The sequence below is a fragment of the Uranotaenia lowii genome, unplaced genomic scaffold (genome assembly GCF_029784155.1).
Source record: "Uranotaenia lowii strain MFRU-FL unplaced genomic scaffold, ASM2978415v1 HiC_scaffold_508, whole genome shotgun sequence".
NCBI lineage: Eukaryota > Metazoa > Arthropoda > Insecta > Diptera > Culicidae > Uranotaenia > Uranotaenia lowii.
This window is the reverse complement of record NW_026598432.1, coordinates 1-15047: the sequence shown is the minus strand read 5'-3', so window position 1 is coordinate 15047 and position 15047 is coordinate 1. Positions and strand designations below refer to the sequence as shown.

The following is a 15047-nucleotide window of genomic DNA, read 5'->3' as shown; positions in this document are numbered from 1 at the left end:
TCTATTCTGTTGAATCTCCGAACTTTTTGAGAAAGAAAGCCAACTGAAGTTTCTGCGAAATCATATTTTAAGCTCAATTGGCTATATACACAGACTCACGACACCATTTCGAAACAACGGAAAATATTTCTCCCAATTCAATTGGATTAAATGGAAAATGCTTTTAAATTTCAACCCAATTTACATTGTGGCAAAAGAAAAAAAACTTTGAATCAAATGAAACTATTTTTTTGTATCGAAGCATTTTGCGGAACTTTCCTTTAAAATAATTTTCTCGTCGGGTGCATTGTACAAACCTGTTACTAATGTTAGAGATTTGACCGATTTTATACATTTCGCTGCGAAATATTGTTTCACTGTGGTGAGTTCACGTTCACGCCCGCGTTCACAAGAACTGTAAACCGCAATATATATGTAATATGGAGCATAAAAAATTGTATTTCGTGATATGTTTTATGGATTTCTACAGTTGCATTTGGATTGACGCTTATTGAAATTCTAAGTTTCTGCTAGATTTGATAACGGAATCATTGAATTAACGGAATTTCATTGATTGACGTCAAATTCTTTCAAAAAAAGCCAATTACCATTTCACCGCAGACCCCATATACCCAGACTGACCACTGAAGGCTGATTTTGGCGCGTTTTCCGCAGCGCTATCTACGGGTTATCGTGAAACTAACGGCCACTTACACAAAAGGATTTTTTTTACACAAACATAACTATTATTGTGTATATATTGAAACGCTATTAATATATCACGCACACATTGGCATTGTGCTATTTGTTTTTTTTAATCTAGAGATGAACACGGTTGTTTTTGATTACCTACTTTTGATTAAAAAAAAAAACACGGTATCGTTAAAAAACTACTAAAAACCATTTTCGAATTAGAGCGCATTAACCGAATGTGGTTAAAATTCAACCATAAAGCTTATAAAAAATACATCGACTTCAACAGCATTTGTAATTTGACATTTATTTACTTTAGCGCAGCCTGTAGGTTTCAATTGACTATTAGTTCAGGTTACGGAAATCTAGAATTGTTTACGATCTTAACAAAACGTTACAATTACTTTCATAATTTATGTTACATTGGTGGTATGTTTGACATTAGGAAACTCACTTAGAACGATGTGTGAAGAAACTCATATCTCAAACACACCACAGTACATATCCTGCAACACTGTGTTCATGCTGTTTTCAGTCCCTGGTTGACTTACTAGTCGATGATTTAATCAAACCAATTTTATTTTTGAGCGAATGAAAACTTGAGATTTTTCGCTCCACTTCCTTATTGAGTTGTGGTTGAAAAACAACCATTTTCTGACAACTCCAGTGTGGTCATGGTTGAAAACCACACACTGTGAATTCACAAGAAGAATCCATGAGATCAAAAAATGAATTAAGCCTTATTGCGTTGTGGTTGAAAAACAACCATTTTCTGACAACTCCACTGTGGTCCAGGTTGAAAACCACACACTGTGAATTCACAAGAAGAATCCATGAGATCATAAAATGAATTAAGCCTTATTGCGTTGTGGTTGAAAAACAACCATTTTCTGACAACTCCAGTGTGGTCCAGGTTGAAAACCACACACTGTGAATTCACAAGAAGAATCCATGAGATCAAAAAATGAATTAAACCGGAAAGGTTTGAAAGTGTATTTTTTAATCGTGAACGGTTTTGACAAATTGAGCGTTAAGTTCATTCGGAATTTTGTTTTTGAAAAAAAGTCATCTAAGCTCAGCTACGCGAAATTTAAAATGGGAATTGTACGATGCTGTGTTCCTGGCTGTTTTAACGTCTCTAATAAAGGGCCTAAATCGTTCTATTCGGTTCATGGAAAATACAGGTAATGTAAAAAAAGTCATTCAAGGATCAGGTATATTAGTTTTATTTTTAGGGATACCATCGCCTGGAAAAAGTTCTGCGGAAATGAAGAGCTGTCTAACAATAGCTTCATTTGTGAAGATCACTTTCAACTGCAAGATTTCGTTAACCCCAGGAACCTCCGTCAAGGCTAAGTTCAAGTTTCCCGAGTATAAAGATATTGTAGCGAACGACACAATTATTTGTAAAAAGTTCGGTACATATAACGATCTAGGAAATGTTGAGAAAAAGACAAATGACATTGTAAAAACATTCCCCCGATTGTATATTGCAAAACGGCAGTACATTGAATATGGCTTTAAATTATGTTACTGGGAACTCTTAAATCAGAAGAATGGATGAGATTATATGTAACTTTGAGGCTACCGTAGTTTCGAATAATAAACTTAAACTACAAAGTTTTGTTGAATAAACTGTTTAATCTAAAGTTTCTTAAAACCTTCTCCTAGCCGAAACGTCGCATAGGCAGATGTTTGCAAAAACTGAATAAAACAAAAGTAGGGGCTATATTTACAAAATTTGAAAAACAATGTTTTTTTTTGTTCACTTGGATACGAAACGAGCCCTTTTACAGCCCAGCGGTTTTCGAAACAATATTTTGGACCTCGAGATGATGCATTTGTAAACATTTTCTCGCAAATTTAGAACAATTTCTAATCAAGTGCGTTGGTTGACAAAATGATGATTCTTGACAAACAGTCTCACCCATCCGAGTTTAGTGATAATAGCTTAGCTTTTCATGTTCTGTTGATAAGTTGAAGATGCCAATAAAACCGCAGGCGGTTGGTTTTCTTTGCCGGAGGTTCCTCCTTGCCAGCGGCCTCGGCCTCAGCCGTATCCTTCAATCGTTGGATCTTAGCGATCGAGTTTTCCGGCCGGTATACTGCCGTTCCAAGCAAGACTGTCCCATGTGACTTTGGGGTCATTTTAACTTTTTTGCTGGAAACAATCTCTTTTAGTGTTAACTTTCGAATAAAAACACAAACAAGTATACTTAGTTCTGAACTTATACGAAATTTTCATCAAGGTGGTTGTCTCTATGTTGATAGGGGCTGTTCACTAATTACGTAAGCACAAAGGGGGGGTGGGGGGGTATCACATTTGCTTACGATCTCTTACTAGGGGGGTAGGGGGGGTTTTCAAAAATCTTACGTAAGAAATATTACATTGATAATTCGTCAGCCATACGAAACTATAGTGCTCAGGTTTTTTTCTCACTACCTTTTTGTTGGTTATTTTTGATGTTATGTTATTTATCTTTCAATGCCTTCAGTAAATGAAAAAAACTCTATTTAACAAAAGATTTACCAAAAAAATCCTTAAACTTTATCGCTCACTGCTGAAATAAGTCTGAGCTTTTGAGTTTACTAACAACGTTATTGTCGTTAAACATTTTTGCACCAATTTTAGAATGAACTATTTTAGATTTTTTTGATTTTGATGTCAAAACATAACAATTTTTATGGTACCTTGTTAACCTTATTTTTCACTCTTTTCTTATTTGGAATTTAGCTTTTGTATTGTTTTTTCGATTGTGGAAATTTATCGAAAATTATGCTGCTCGTATGTCTTAAATCGTATGTCTTAAATAACGTTTTCTGTAATCGTTTGTAACATTTCATTTCTTGTTTTGTATAAATTGTGCTTTTCAAATGCATATGTTAAGTTTTACTTAAAAAGTGCTTTGCTTGAAGCAATTTTTCAAATAATCAAAAACGTAAGATCTTACTAGGGGGGGAGGGGGGGTTTAGAAAAATCTTACTTTTTCTTACCAGGGGGGGAGGGAGGCTATAAAATTTCCAAAATTTTGCTTACGTAATTAGTGAACAGCCCCATAGTTCTACGCAAGAATGTCACACTAGAGGAAATTCTATGAAAAATGCAAATTTTCTCAAAAAATTCTCTTAAGATGAGTTTAAACTGTGTTATTCACTGAAAAGAATACTAAAATAGAGGGCGGAGGAGGAGCGAGAAGCCTTGAGTGTTTCATTCAGAGAAATATTCACAAAACACTTTTCGTGAGGCACTACTTACAGGAAGAAAGTATTTCTCAAATTACGGTTTAACTTGAGTTTTTGGGAAAAAAGAAACTAAACGAGCTTTTAAAATGATAGAAAAATTGGAGCCGTGTGACAGTTTTTCGTGGAACTAGCATCTGTATGCGTTCTGATTCTACGCAAAAGTGTCACACGGAGCATTTTTCGCTCTAATTTGCTGTTTGTTTGTAGGAAATGTATTTTTTTTTTGGCAGACAACATTGTAAAATGATTAACTTGAAATGTTCACTATCAAAAAACTGTCGGTGAATTTTAAGTTTGAGAGAAAAATTGGAAATAGAGCTGTAATTTCAATCGCGTTTTCCTCGTTTACACGTTTTTGCACATGGGACAATCTTGCTTAGAACGGCAGTATACTTCTCGAAGATAAACAACACTGACAAAGTGTTTTACCCGTTTTCATTATTTTTGTTGGACAAATTTCGAACCATTTATTGAATATCGCACGTGTAATCGATGCTATCAATGGGTATAAAAAAACAAACGTGAGTTCGTCACATCAAAATCAAAACATAAAACGAATTCACTCACACAGGCATACGCTATTTGACATTTCATGCAACGACAAGAAAATAAAAATCATCTTCGTTTGCATCAAGAGAGTAATGTTCTTTTACCATTCAAAATTCGTTTCGGCTGTGTGGAAAAGTATTGAATTCGATAAATAATACAGTGAAATTATTGCTTATTCACATGAAATAAACATCATTCAAAATTATAATTTTTTTAAGAATGGATTCATTTTGTATACTAATTACTTAAAGACTATGATTTAAACATAACTTTGAATTAAAACATTTGGTTAAATTTCAATCGTGAAAGTTTTTTAGAAACAAGGAGAAATGGATTTGAAACAGACATTTTTAAATGTCTCAAATTCAGTGGATATTTGACCTTGTTTTCCAAAAATTTCTTAGAGAAAAAGTTGAACGGAAAAAGATGGAAAAATTGTCTAAAAAATTAGGCTTTTTAGGCTTATTTTCCCCTAGTCCAGAATAAGGCTAAAAAAGTTTCTGAGGTTATATTTCTAAATCGAAATATAAATTTTATTGAAACAACCAGCATTATATCACGAACACTACCAGCAGTAAATATGGTTGAGGCTTGTGATATAACTCAGTTGGCAAGTCTGTTGCCTCCTGAGCCGATGTCCGCGAGTTCGAGCCCAAGAGTAAACATCGAACACAGTTGTACCGGATAGTTTTTCAATAACAATTCGCCAACTGCAACGTTGATAAAGTCGCGAATGCTATAAAGATTGTAAAAAGACTATAATTGAAACAAAAAAAAAAAGTAAATATGATTAAAGCGCTGGCCAATACATTCGTCATATTTATTATTCTACTTAATTTTTTTTTGCAAATTGTCTAAACAAGTTCTAATCATTCCAACGATAATGTATTTCACTCCTCAAACCAATCTAGATATTAGCCAAAACAGCTAAGATTGATTGGAATTCAAGTTTTTCAAGGATATAATAAATCATATTATGAAGTTTGTTTTTTTTTGTCGTAGTAAACTATAAATAAACAGAATAAGACGAACAATTCAGAACTTAATGAATTATTTAATGCGGACATTATAAATTTCAAACTGTCACTCAGCCGGATAAATTTAGAAATCAAAGCTGAATACCAAAATAATTGGCTCTAAACTAAGGACCGATACAACGTAAGTTTTGTATTTTTTCATCTAAATCGATCAACGGGCATGGTGTGTACAACATTCATTTCTTATCATGATACAGTAAATTAGAGTAAACAGTTCAACATTGAAGACAAAAACCAAATTGAAAATATTCTAAAAAGAATTTCAAATACTCATAGGTGATTCAATCAAACAAGTTTTCATTTGGCTTGTTAATTATCAAGTGCATTTTTTTTTCTTGATGAAGCACAATGGTTTCACGATGCCCCGATAGATGGCGTATGGTTCTGGGCGATTTGTAGTTGTATGGGCTCAACCGCCACTGATCAGTCTGGGTATATGGTGTCTGCGATTTCACTCTGCCAGTTAAACGAATTTAAACGTTTCAATTTGTATCAGTGTACAGAACTGTTTTTTTCCAGTGTATGCTGGAGGGTGCATTTTTTCCGCAGTTTGAATTTTCTTAACCGACTGTGCAAATTTGACGGATAAAGTTTTTTCGAAGTGGAAGCGACGAGGATCTCCCGTATCGTATCGGATCTGTCCGTGCACTTTTAATGGTTTTATTCATTGAAAATTTTACCATTTTGTGTCCGCGATGAACTTCAGCCTGATCTGTAGGTTGTGTACCGAACCGCGGCCCCGATTGCGGTCAATATTTGAAAGCCATCCGCAGGGATCGATCAACCTACTTTTCGAGGAAATTTTACGCGTTCATGTGAGCAGCAATTTTTTTTTATAGGCCGTTCCGGATTGTTAGCAGGGAAATGGTTGATTTTTCGTTTGTTTTTGTCATTTTCTTTATTCCTTCGTCGCAGGTGGATGTCCGCGATGGACTGCCGCAGCAGGTATGCCGGCAGTGTGCCACCCAGATGCGCAAAATTCAGGAAACGATATCCTTCTTCCGGGGAAACGACTTGAAGCTACGGCAGCAGCTGATCGATTCCGGCAGGCACGTTCCACTGGTTGAGATCAAGGAGGAAGAGGTCGAGGTGGAAGTACTGGAAGAAGCCTGCAAGCAAGAACTGTAAGGGAACTTATGATAGTGGGAAATGGATGGGGCGCTGTCTCTCTTGTTTTCTGTATCTCTCCCGATAGTAGACATATTGATTTTCAAAATGGGCGTATTCGTATCAGATGTTGATTTGAAACGAGTTACAATTATTCCATCAATCGCGCACTGATAGCAAAATCTGTTTTAATTATTACTTAATTTTTTTTATCCCAACAAATCAATCATTTTACCTTATTTTAACAGTTATTTTTTTATTTTGATAATAAGAAATAATATCGAAAAAGGGTTATTGTTGTGATATAAAACTGAAGTTTGAATACGTGATTTTCTTCGTTAACAATTTCTTTACTTAACTTTAACTGTACCTACATATTTTAATTTTATTTAAATTATCTTAAATAAATTGCACATGTGCAATTAAAAGTTTAAACAAGTTGTAGTGTGATCAAACTGTTAATGTCAGATAAAATCATTCAGAATTCTAGATTTATGTTGGATTATAGATAGTTAAGATGAAATTTGCAGTTCCAAAGTTAAATTAAATCTACAAAATCAAATACTTGCTTCGTTGTTTTAACTTTCTTTCATTATTTGTAGCGTGGTAGCTGATATTGGAAAAATATTGGAAATCAAACATGAGGTAGATGTTGAACAAACTGACGAAGATTACATCAATGAAGAATACTTGGAGCAAGATGAAAACGAAATCGGAACAGGGGACGAAGACTACACGCCTTCTAAAGAAGAGATTGATAAGCTGGAGGAATCTTCCGAGTCCAATGATGACGATGAAAGGGATGAAAACAGCGATGATGATGACGACAGTGAGGACGATAGCGAGGACAGTGATGAAGACGAGCTGCTAGTGAGGCGTAAGAAGAGGAAGGCGGCCCGTAAAAAGCGTCAACAGCGAAATGTTCGGCGAAAAAAGAATACCACAGATAGCAAAAAGCTGAAAGGCAAACCGGGCCGTAAGAAGACGAGATTCCTGGATCCGGACCGTCCTCGCCAGAATGATCACAAATGTTACGTATGCAAAGGTTTACCCCTGGAAAATGCCGACGCTGTGCTAGCACATCTGTGTGAACATCGCGACCTTTTGCCGTACACCTGTCCAGATTGCGTGAAAGAAGTCGTTGTCATTAACAATGTAACAACACTGAACAATCATTTGCAGATGCACCGGAAGCCTTACAAATGTCAACATTGCGATAGACACTACAGCAGCTCAAATGCCATTAGTCTACACGTGCAGATGGTTCACCCGGAGGTTTCCGGTAAGAAAGAACCCCACTTCTGTGAGGTCTGTGGAGGCGAATTCCCCACCAAGCTGGTCCTATTGATCCATCTGCGGACACACACGAAGCAGTTTAGTTGCGAGCATTGCGGCAAGCAATTTGTTGAATCGCACAAACTGCGGCGGCATATTGGGCGGGTCCACGAACAAAGTGAGCCGAAACACGAGTGTAAAATCTGTCACAAAAAGCTGAAAACATTGGACGCCGTGACGAATCACATCAAGACGTTCCACTCGGATCAGGAATTCCACTGCAAATACTGCCAGCGAAGGTGAGTTGGGATTTCACTTTATTACGTTTTTTAAATTTTCAAAATCCAATTTGAGAAAAAAAGTTTAAATCCTTTAATCGCATCTTCTCCACAGGTACACATCCATAAACTCACTGCGCTGGCACGAGAAGCGTCACGAGAAAAACGAAAACTATCAGTCGCCCGGCCGCTGGACCCAGTTCTACGTCGATGCACCTCCAGATGAAGTCCCGACACCGGGGGCACTGAAAAAGTACAAGTGTCTGATCTGCAACTGTATCACCACGGCCATCGGGGGCCATCTGCGCAAAAAGCACTTCCCGGAGGAATACCGTTGCAGCAAGTGCGGTGAAGTTTTCAATGATCGGCAGCGCCTAAAAGTGCACGTCCTGGAACACGAACAGGGTCCGGCATTCCGATGCCCGATCTGTGGACGAGAGTTTTCGCTCAAGAAAAATCTAATTTGTCATTTGAAGACCAAAAAGCACGCCGACCATCCGTTGGCCCAGTCGCTGGAATGGCTCGGGGTCGGCGTCAGATCGTCTGGCGCATCCGGCGGAGGATCATCGGATAAGTCTAAGGTCGAACCCGGTGAGAGTTCGATGGCTCTCGAAACATCAATGGACATCAAGAGTGGGGTAGTGGTCGATGATTCCAGCATCATCGACGATACCAGCATAGCGGAAGAGGCCAATGTGAGCGTCAGCTATTTACAACAACATGAGCATTTGGCTGTAGATTAAAGTACCCATTATCTGAAAAGCGGATTTTATTACACTTATGTTGTGGTATGCATTATACGTTAAATGAAGGAATAAAGATAAAATTTAGAAAAAACGGTTTTTTTTCGTGAATGACAAATGGTAATCCTTAAAATAATCATTTCATAAAACAACAGCATGGATGCCCAACATGATCGTCAACTTATTCTAGATCGTAATGAAGTTCTTCGCTTTCTGCCGAGTCGCTGAAAACATTTTTCTCCTGAGCCCGTCGCTGGGCAGCCCGTTCTTTTTCTTTTTTCCTCGTTGCTCTTCTAGTGCCCGACCGTATGTCGTCGTGATGGTGTAGAAACTCTTCTGGATTGAATACCCGCCCGTCGGCTGGGTCCTGGAACAGAGTAGAGCGACAACTGGGACCGGCGAAGCAACGCCAAACGCGCCATCCATCCCGATGGTTATAGAAGTGACAGTAGCGACCTTCGCCGTATGTTATTACATCCCAACCATCAACCGGGCACTTCTCTAACTGATAGTCGGCGGTGCCTTCTGATTCGAACTGAGCTCGCAACCGTTCTTTATCGTCGTGGGGCTGGCGGTGGTTGTGGATTGTCGTATTGTCCCGTAACAGGTTGCCGAAAGCGTCGGACGTGAAGGAAGCCGTACAGCCTTCAAAACGCTCAACACAACGGTAGCGAACTCTGTTATCATCACTTCCATATTGTCGGCGGTATTTGAAACCGTTGTGCCACCAGAACATTTTTCCGATACGTTCCTCGGCTGGTGTTTGGAGGACATAGTCCGATGCACCAATGTCAAGTGGCTCTGTTGGAAGCTGATGGGAATGGTCGTTATCGGACATATACTTAACGATGACACCGTTAGGGTGCAGAAAAATAGTTGATTTACATTCAACCGCCTCTACGCAACGACAAAACTTAATTCCGTTGGTCCTACTACTCGCTATGGTGTAGCGGAGCCCTTCAAAAATGATAAAATCGAAACCGTACACGTTCTTTGCCACGTGATATTCGCTCGATTCGATTGGGGGAATTGCCTCCTGACCTATAATGATATTTTGCATTTCATCCAAATTGTACGCATCCTTTGAATGGTTATGTGGCCTTTTCCGCATTTGGTTGTTATTACTCAGTACGACTTCCTGTTCCGTTGTGGTGATTGAAGCCTTGCATTTGTGCGATTTTCTCAGGTAACAGTACCATTGCAAGGCAGCCTTTTGATATTTAAATCTATTTCCACTGTAGTAATAATAGTGATTTTCGAAAGACATAATTTTGTGGCATTTCCTATATGTAACCGGTTCTTTGGCCATGTTGCCTGACCCACTGTAGATATTCCAATCATTTACATTCCTGTAATAGATCACTGCTCTACACGTTTTGACAGTACATCCGTATAGTTTCATTCCATTGGCCTGCAAATTAAAAAAAAAAAAGTAAACAAAACAGTACAATTTACCCACACCGTTCAAACCTTTTCCGTGAGTAGGAGATGTCGGTGACCACCGTAAACAAAAATATCATCGCCATTGGGCAATTTAAGAATCGAATATTTGTAATATTTTTTGCCACTAGCCAACACCTCCAACTTTTCATCCTCGGCATTCTGCAAACCATCTTGATCTTGGCTGTTTACCAAGGCATCTACCATTCCGTCTACGTCAATATCTGTCGAGTGGTTATGCTTGTTAGTTTTCTCTTGCCAGTAAACGGTCCCCCAATTTGCGTTTTCGGTGTAAACCTGTGCTCTGCAATTCTCTTCGATGCATCTCCAGTATATTCGCGGCTGGTCGTCTGCTTTCTTATGCATACGAAATTTGAGGTACCGATTGCCACGGAACGAAACATTTACACCGCCATGGCCGCAATTGTACAGTCTGTACTCGGTGGAACTCCCGGTTTGCTGAAAGTAGAGCAACATATGTAAGTGTTTAGCTTTGGTACCATAAAGTTCATAATGATTCTCACCTCACAAGATTCATCGAGATCGGTTTCCGCGGAAACATTCAAACGTGATCGACTCGTTCGCTTCTTCGGGGGCACCCCAGAATCGGTTGGTGTTTTTGATTTGGTTGATCGAAAAACCTTCCTCTTTCTCTTGAATTCCGGTTCGCTTTCGCTGGAACTGGTAATCTCGTTAGCGAACAATTCAGATTCTTCGTCAGACGAAGCCGCATAAACTGGCTCGATTTTTATTTGTTCGATGATGTGGCTCCGGTCAACTATTTCTCCGGACTGCTCTTGAGTGGTTTTAATAAATTTATGTTGCAACGCCGATTGGCGTTTACTTCTTCTAGTATTTTCTTCGGCTTTCGTCGGAGTTTTTGGAGTAACCGGTTCCGAATCCTTGAACGGATCTATGTCGTTTATCTTCTGAAGAAGTACTTTTGGTGTTTTGAGTAAACCAGGTGTCGTTTTGATGAGAACGGTGGTTTTCTTCTCCTCCGGTTGCTTTTCTTGTGCAACGAGACGGGTAGATTTACCGAGGGCCTCAAACAGAGCATTGTTGTTAGCATCGCATTGGTTTTGAAACTGGCGGAATTCTTCCAGCCGGGTGATGCACCGGAAGCAGACGCAACAGTTGGGTTCGGTAGCAAAATCTAGCTGAATCAATGCCAAATCCCGTATTTTCCGGTACAGCTCTCCATCGGGATCACATCCGAAGGGAAAAACGTTCCGCAGCTTAAAGGATTTCATAAAACAAAGACGACAAAAGTTATCCTCTTGATTGCCGGCGGCATACTTTAGGATTGTTTCTCTGGAACAGAATCAGTTTGATTATTTTTTGAGACAAAAGCAATTCGACTAAAATGAAATCTTACTTGGGAACTTCCATGGCCTTGAATCGTTTAGTTGATGTAATAAATTCAGAATTTGATTTTCAAATTTACTGATATAAGAACACTTTTCGCTCCATTCGTAAATGCACACGAGTAACGCAAAGCTGAATGCTTACTGACATTTTCAAAAAGGATTAAGCCAGCAAAGTTATTTTGTCATAAAAATATAAGTTAAGTATAAACCTGGAAAAAAATGTGCTTGTATTCTTTCATTATTGAAAAGACACATTGAATGCTTCAAAATTAAGTGTGCAGAAAAATAATTTCAATTGCTGATTTTTTTTAACTTTTCTTCTGGCCGAAAGAGGGTCTGCGGCTCGCGGTAAAAATCACAACAAACATTGTTATGACGTCATCTTTCTATTTGGTAACGCCTCAAATGATATTCTGAATACGAAATGTTTAATTTAAAATCTAAATAAAATTTTTATATTTATGAAAAATCAGTACGATTCAGTACATTTAAAAAATCTTGAAAAATCAGTACACCTGGCACCTCTGCGATCCGCAAAAAACAGCAAAAACATTCATGACGTCATCGTTGTAAACAAAAGGTTTTTTTCCTTTTTTTTTGTCTTCGATGCGTGCGTAACGAGGGTAACGCCTCTCTAGTCGCGGTTGCATTTTCACTAATCATGTCGTGAAGGTGAACACGCTTCTACCGGTTAAGCGCAGTTTCCGTTTATTTTTTCACTTCAAAAATACGAAATCGAAGCGCGATTCAAATAATTTCGTTTGCAAAATGCTTAGAAAAGGCTACAATCTGTTCTCAATTAACTAAATGCGTTGATTGCTATGAAAATGAAATTGATGAAACTCCGTCAGGTGTTCACCGGTGTTTTGTTTTGAAAAGTGCTACCAACGTTACGGAAACACCGCTTGAAGTCGGGGATCTGTTGGGGATAGCTCTGCGGATACATTATCCTTGATTCCAGGATCACTAGTGTAAGTTTAAAATGATCCCAATAAATTATCTTTTTTCATAAAATTTTTAAATCAGGTTAACGATATGTGCTGTAATTTCTCCTTTCGGTAAGTACTAAAATTTAAAATTAATTTCTTAACGAAATTCATATTTGTGTAATGTCAATAAATTATAATTTTCTGTTCTGAAACATTTATGATTAACATCAACTTTCGTTTAGTATACCAACCCATCAGGTTTAGGACTGTTTTTAACGAATATATTTCGATTCGAAATTAATTGTATAATCAACTTAATGAACGAAACATAATGTGATGAACCATTATTGAATAGTGGTCACTTGTATAAGTATGTAAATTTCTAGATTTTATCAAATGTAATACGTAATAAATTTAGTACATCATAACTGACAGACTACGTTAAAGTGAACAAATTACAATTCATTACAATGTTTTTTGGTACAACATTTATAAAAAAAGATCTATGAGCTTTGGATATTTACACCGCATTTGGCATATTTTACTGAATTGTGTTGATAGATTTTGTCGTAATGAGGCAGTATACATATTGTTTTTGAAACCAATAAGTCTACAGTTTTGAATTTTTCGAACTGTCGAACTTTATTTAGACTAACACAACATTTCAACGTGTTGCTGTTGATTTATGCGACGTAAGGGCTCACGGTCGTTATACAAAAAGAAAATTATCAATTCAAATTGTAAGTTTTGTTGCCATCGGAGAATTGAAACCATATTTTTCAAATTAAGAAACTCGTTTAAACATTAAAAATAAATCTGCAGAAATAATTTTATGGTCAAGGACTTTCAAATATTCCAGAAAAACTCTGCAATGCTTTTCTTTACACCGAAGACACTCCAATGTCCATGTAATGCATTTATTATTCGTTTTAAAAACTATATATTTTTCTGCTGATTACGTGGGATGTTAGCACCACCTTACAAATCTATAACCTATATTGTGTTGATAGTACAGTTTGTTTTATATTTATTACGTTGATTTCACTGGCGGATAAACACTAATCTTTGCTATAGAAATACCAAATTCTGTTACTTTCTGTGGGTGTGCGAAATAAACTATTTTGTAGCATTCGCTTGCTTCTGTTATCGTATCCTTGCATTTCCCTTTTTTGGGAAAATCGAGTGAAAATATGCTTTGTTCAAGATGGCGTTTACAGCCGCTCGGCATAGCCCGACCTACAATCTTTTCGCAGTAGCTTGTTTGGTGTCGTTTAAGATCCAATATTCGGTCAAACTCTTTGTCACAAAAGTTGCACTTGCGATCCTTCTTACGCATTTCTCGGTGCAGCCTATACATGTGATTGCGATGTACACTGCCCGAGGAAAAACTCAGGTTACACTGGACGCAAACGAAAGGCCGTTCGCCCGTGTGGTATCGCATGTGGTCCTCTAATGTGCGTTTACTCTTGAACTGTCGAACTGGATTTATACAAATTTCGCATTGGTACGAGCGTATGTTTTGGTGAACGGTTTTAATATGATTCTGCTGCACGTATTTGGTTTTGAACTGTGCCAAACAGATATGGCACTGGAAGGGTCGCTCGGCGGCATGTTGAGGCAGATGATTGATCCAGGCCTCTCGGGAGATAAATTTTTCACCGCATGCCATGCAGCGATTCTCTTCCATAGCTACTGCCGTTCCGGTTCCAGTAGTCTTAGAACCACTCGAACCAGACGTAGTACGCACTTTAAAGATGGCACTCAATTCAGGATGCTCAAATTCTTCATCCCGTGACTCTTCGGCAGTGAGTGTACTGCTGCTGCTTCCGATTTCATGTTCCTCATCGTCATCCTCAGCCTCCATTTCCTGATCTTCCTCTTCCGACTGTTGTTGAAGTTGATCTGCCAAATACTGTCTCCGGACACTTTCCAGCGTGTCATCTTCGAGGGGTTCCTGCTTGACTATAAGCACCTCACCATCCGACCGCGGAACTGTTTTTGTCCGTATCATACGATCGTATTCTTTTGTACGCTGACGGAAATGGTAAAACTCCTGTAGCAACTGAAGGCAACCCTGGCAGGCGGACGACGGAAAGTCTTCATTGGCCAGTAGCCGTATATCGGTACATTCCAAAACCATATCGATTAACTGCCTATTGACAGGTTCCTGGGTGACCGGGTGGAAAATCGGGATAAGCTCCGTGTCCCGGAAACAGAATCTACAATACGATCCCGGAGTCTCGCTTGGTCTGTCGAATGTGGGATTAAAAAAAAATCAGAATAAGAAAAACATAAACCACCGAAAACAAGGAAACGGGAGGTGAAAATTCGATAGTTTTCAATTCGCTTTGTTCAGCCATTTTCCTCGCTTCAAATACTTACACATCGCTGTAGATGGTCAAAT

The 15047-nt window shown here is 38.3% G+C and overlaps 3 protein-coding genes across 3 annotated transcripts; 1 reads left to right on the top strand and 2 right to left on the bottom strand.

The window, feature by feature from the left end:
• The first annotated feature begins 6065 nt into the window (after positions 1 to 6065).
• On the top strand, positions 6066 to 8999 carry LOC129760210 (zinc finger protein 333-like). Its single transcript, XM_055757812.1, has 4 exons — positions 6066 to 6316; positions 6417 to 6625; positions 7211 to 8182; positions 8277 to 8999. Exons 1-4 carry the CDS (start codon positions 6197 to 6199, stop codon positions 8902 to 8904), a joined length of 1929 nt encoding a protein of 642 aa, XP_055613787.1. The 5' UTR covers positions 6066 to 6196; the 3' UTR covers positions 8905 to 8999.
• On the bottom strand, positions 8264 to 11849 carry LOC129760209 (uncharacterized). Its single transcript, XM_055757811.1, has 4 exons — positions 11723 to 11849; positions 10869 to 11658; positions 10375 to 10803; positions 8264 to 10315 (listed from the first exon to the last, which is right to left on the bottom strand). The coding sequence occupies exons 1-4, from the start codon at positions 11734 to 11736 to the stop codon at positions 9086 to 9088; spliced, it is 2463 nt and encodes an 820-aa protein (XP_055613786.1). The 5' UTR covers positions 11737 to 11849; the 3' UTR covers positions 8264 to 9085.
• Positions 11850 to 13518: 1669 nt separating this feature from the next.
• On the bottom strand, positions 13519 to 15042 carry LOC129760206 (zinc finger protein 33A-like; the record flags this gene model as incomplete). Its single annotated transcript, XM_055757807.1, has 2 exons — positions 13519 to 14892; positions 15026 to 15042. Coding segments are annotated over 2 exons (1236 nt in total), but the record flags the coding sequence as incomplete, so codon positions are not given.
• Positions 15043 to 15047: the final 5 nt, after the last annotated feature.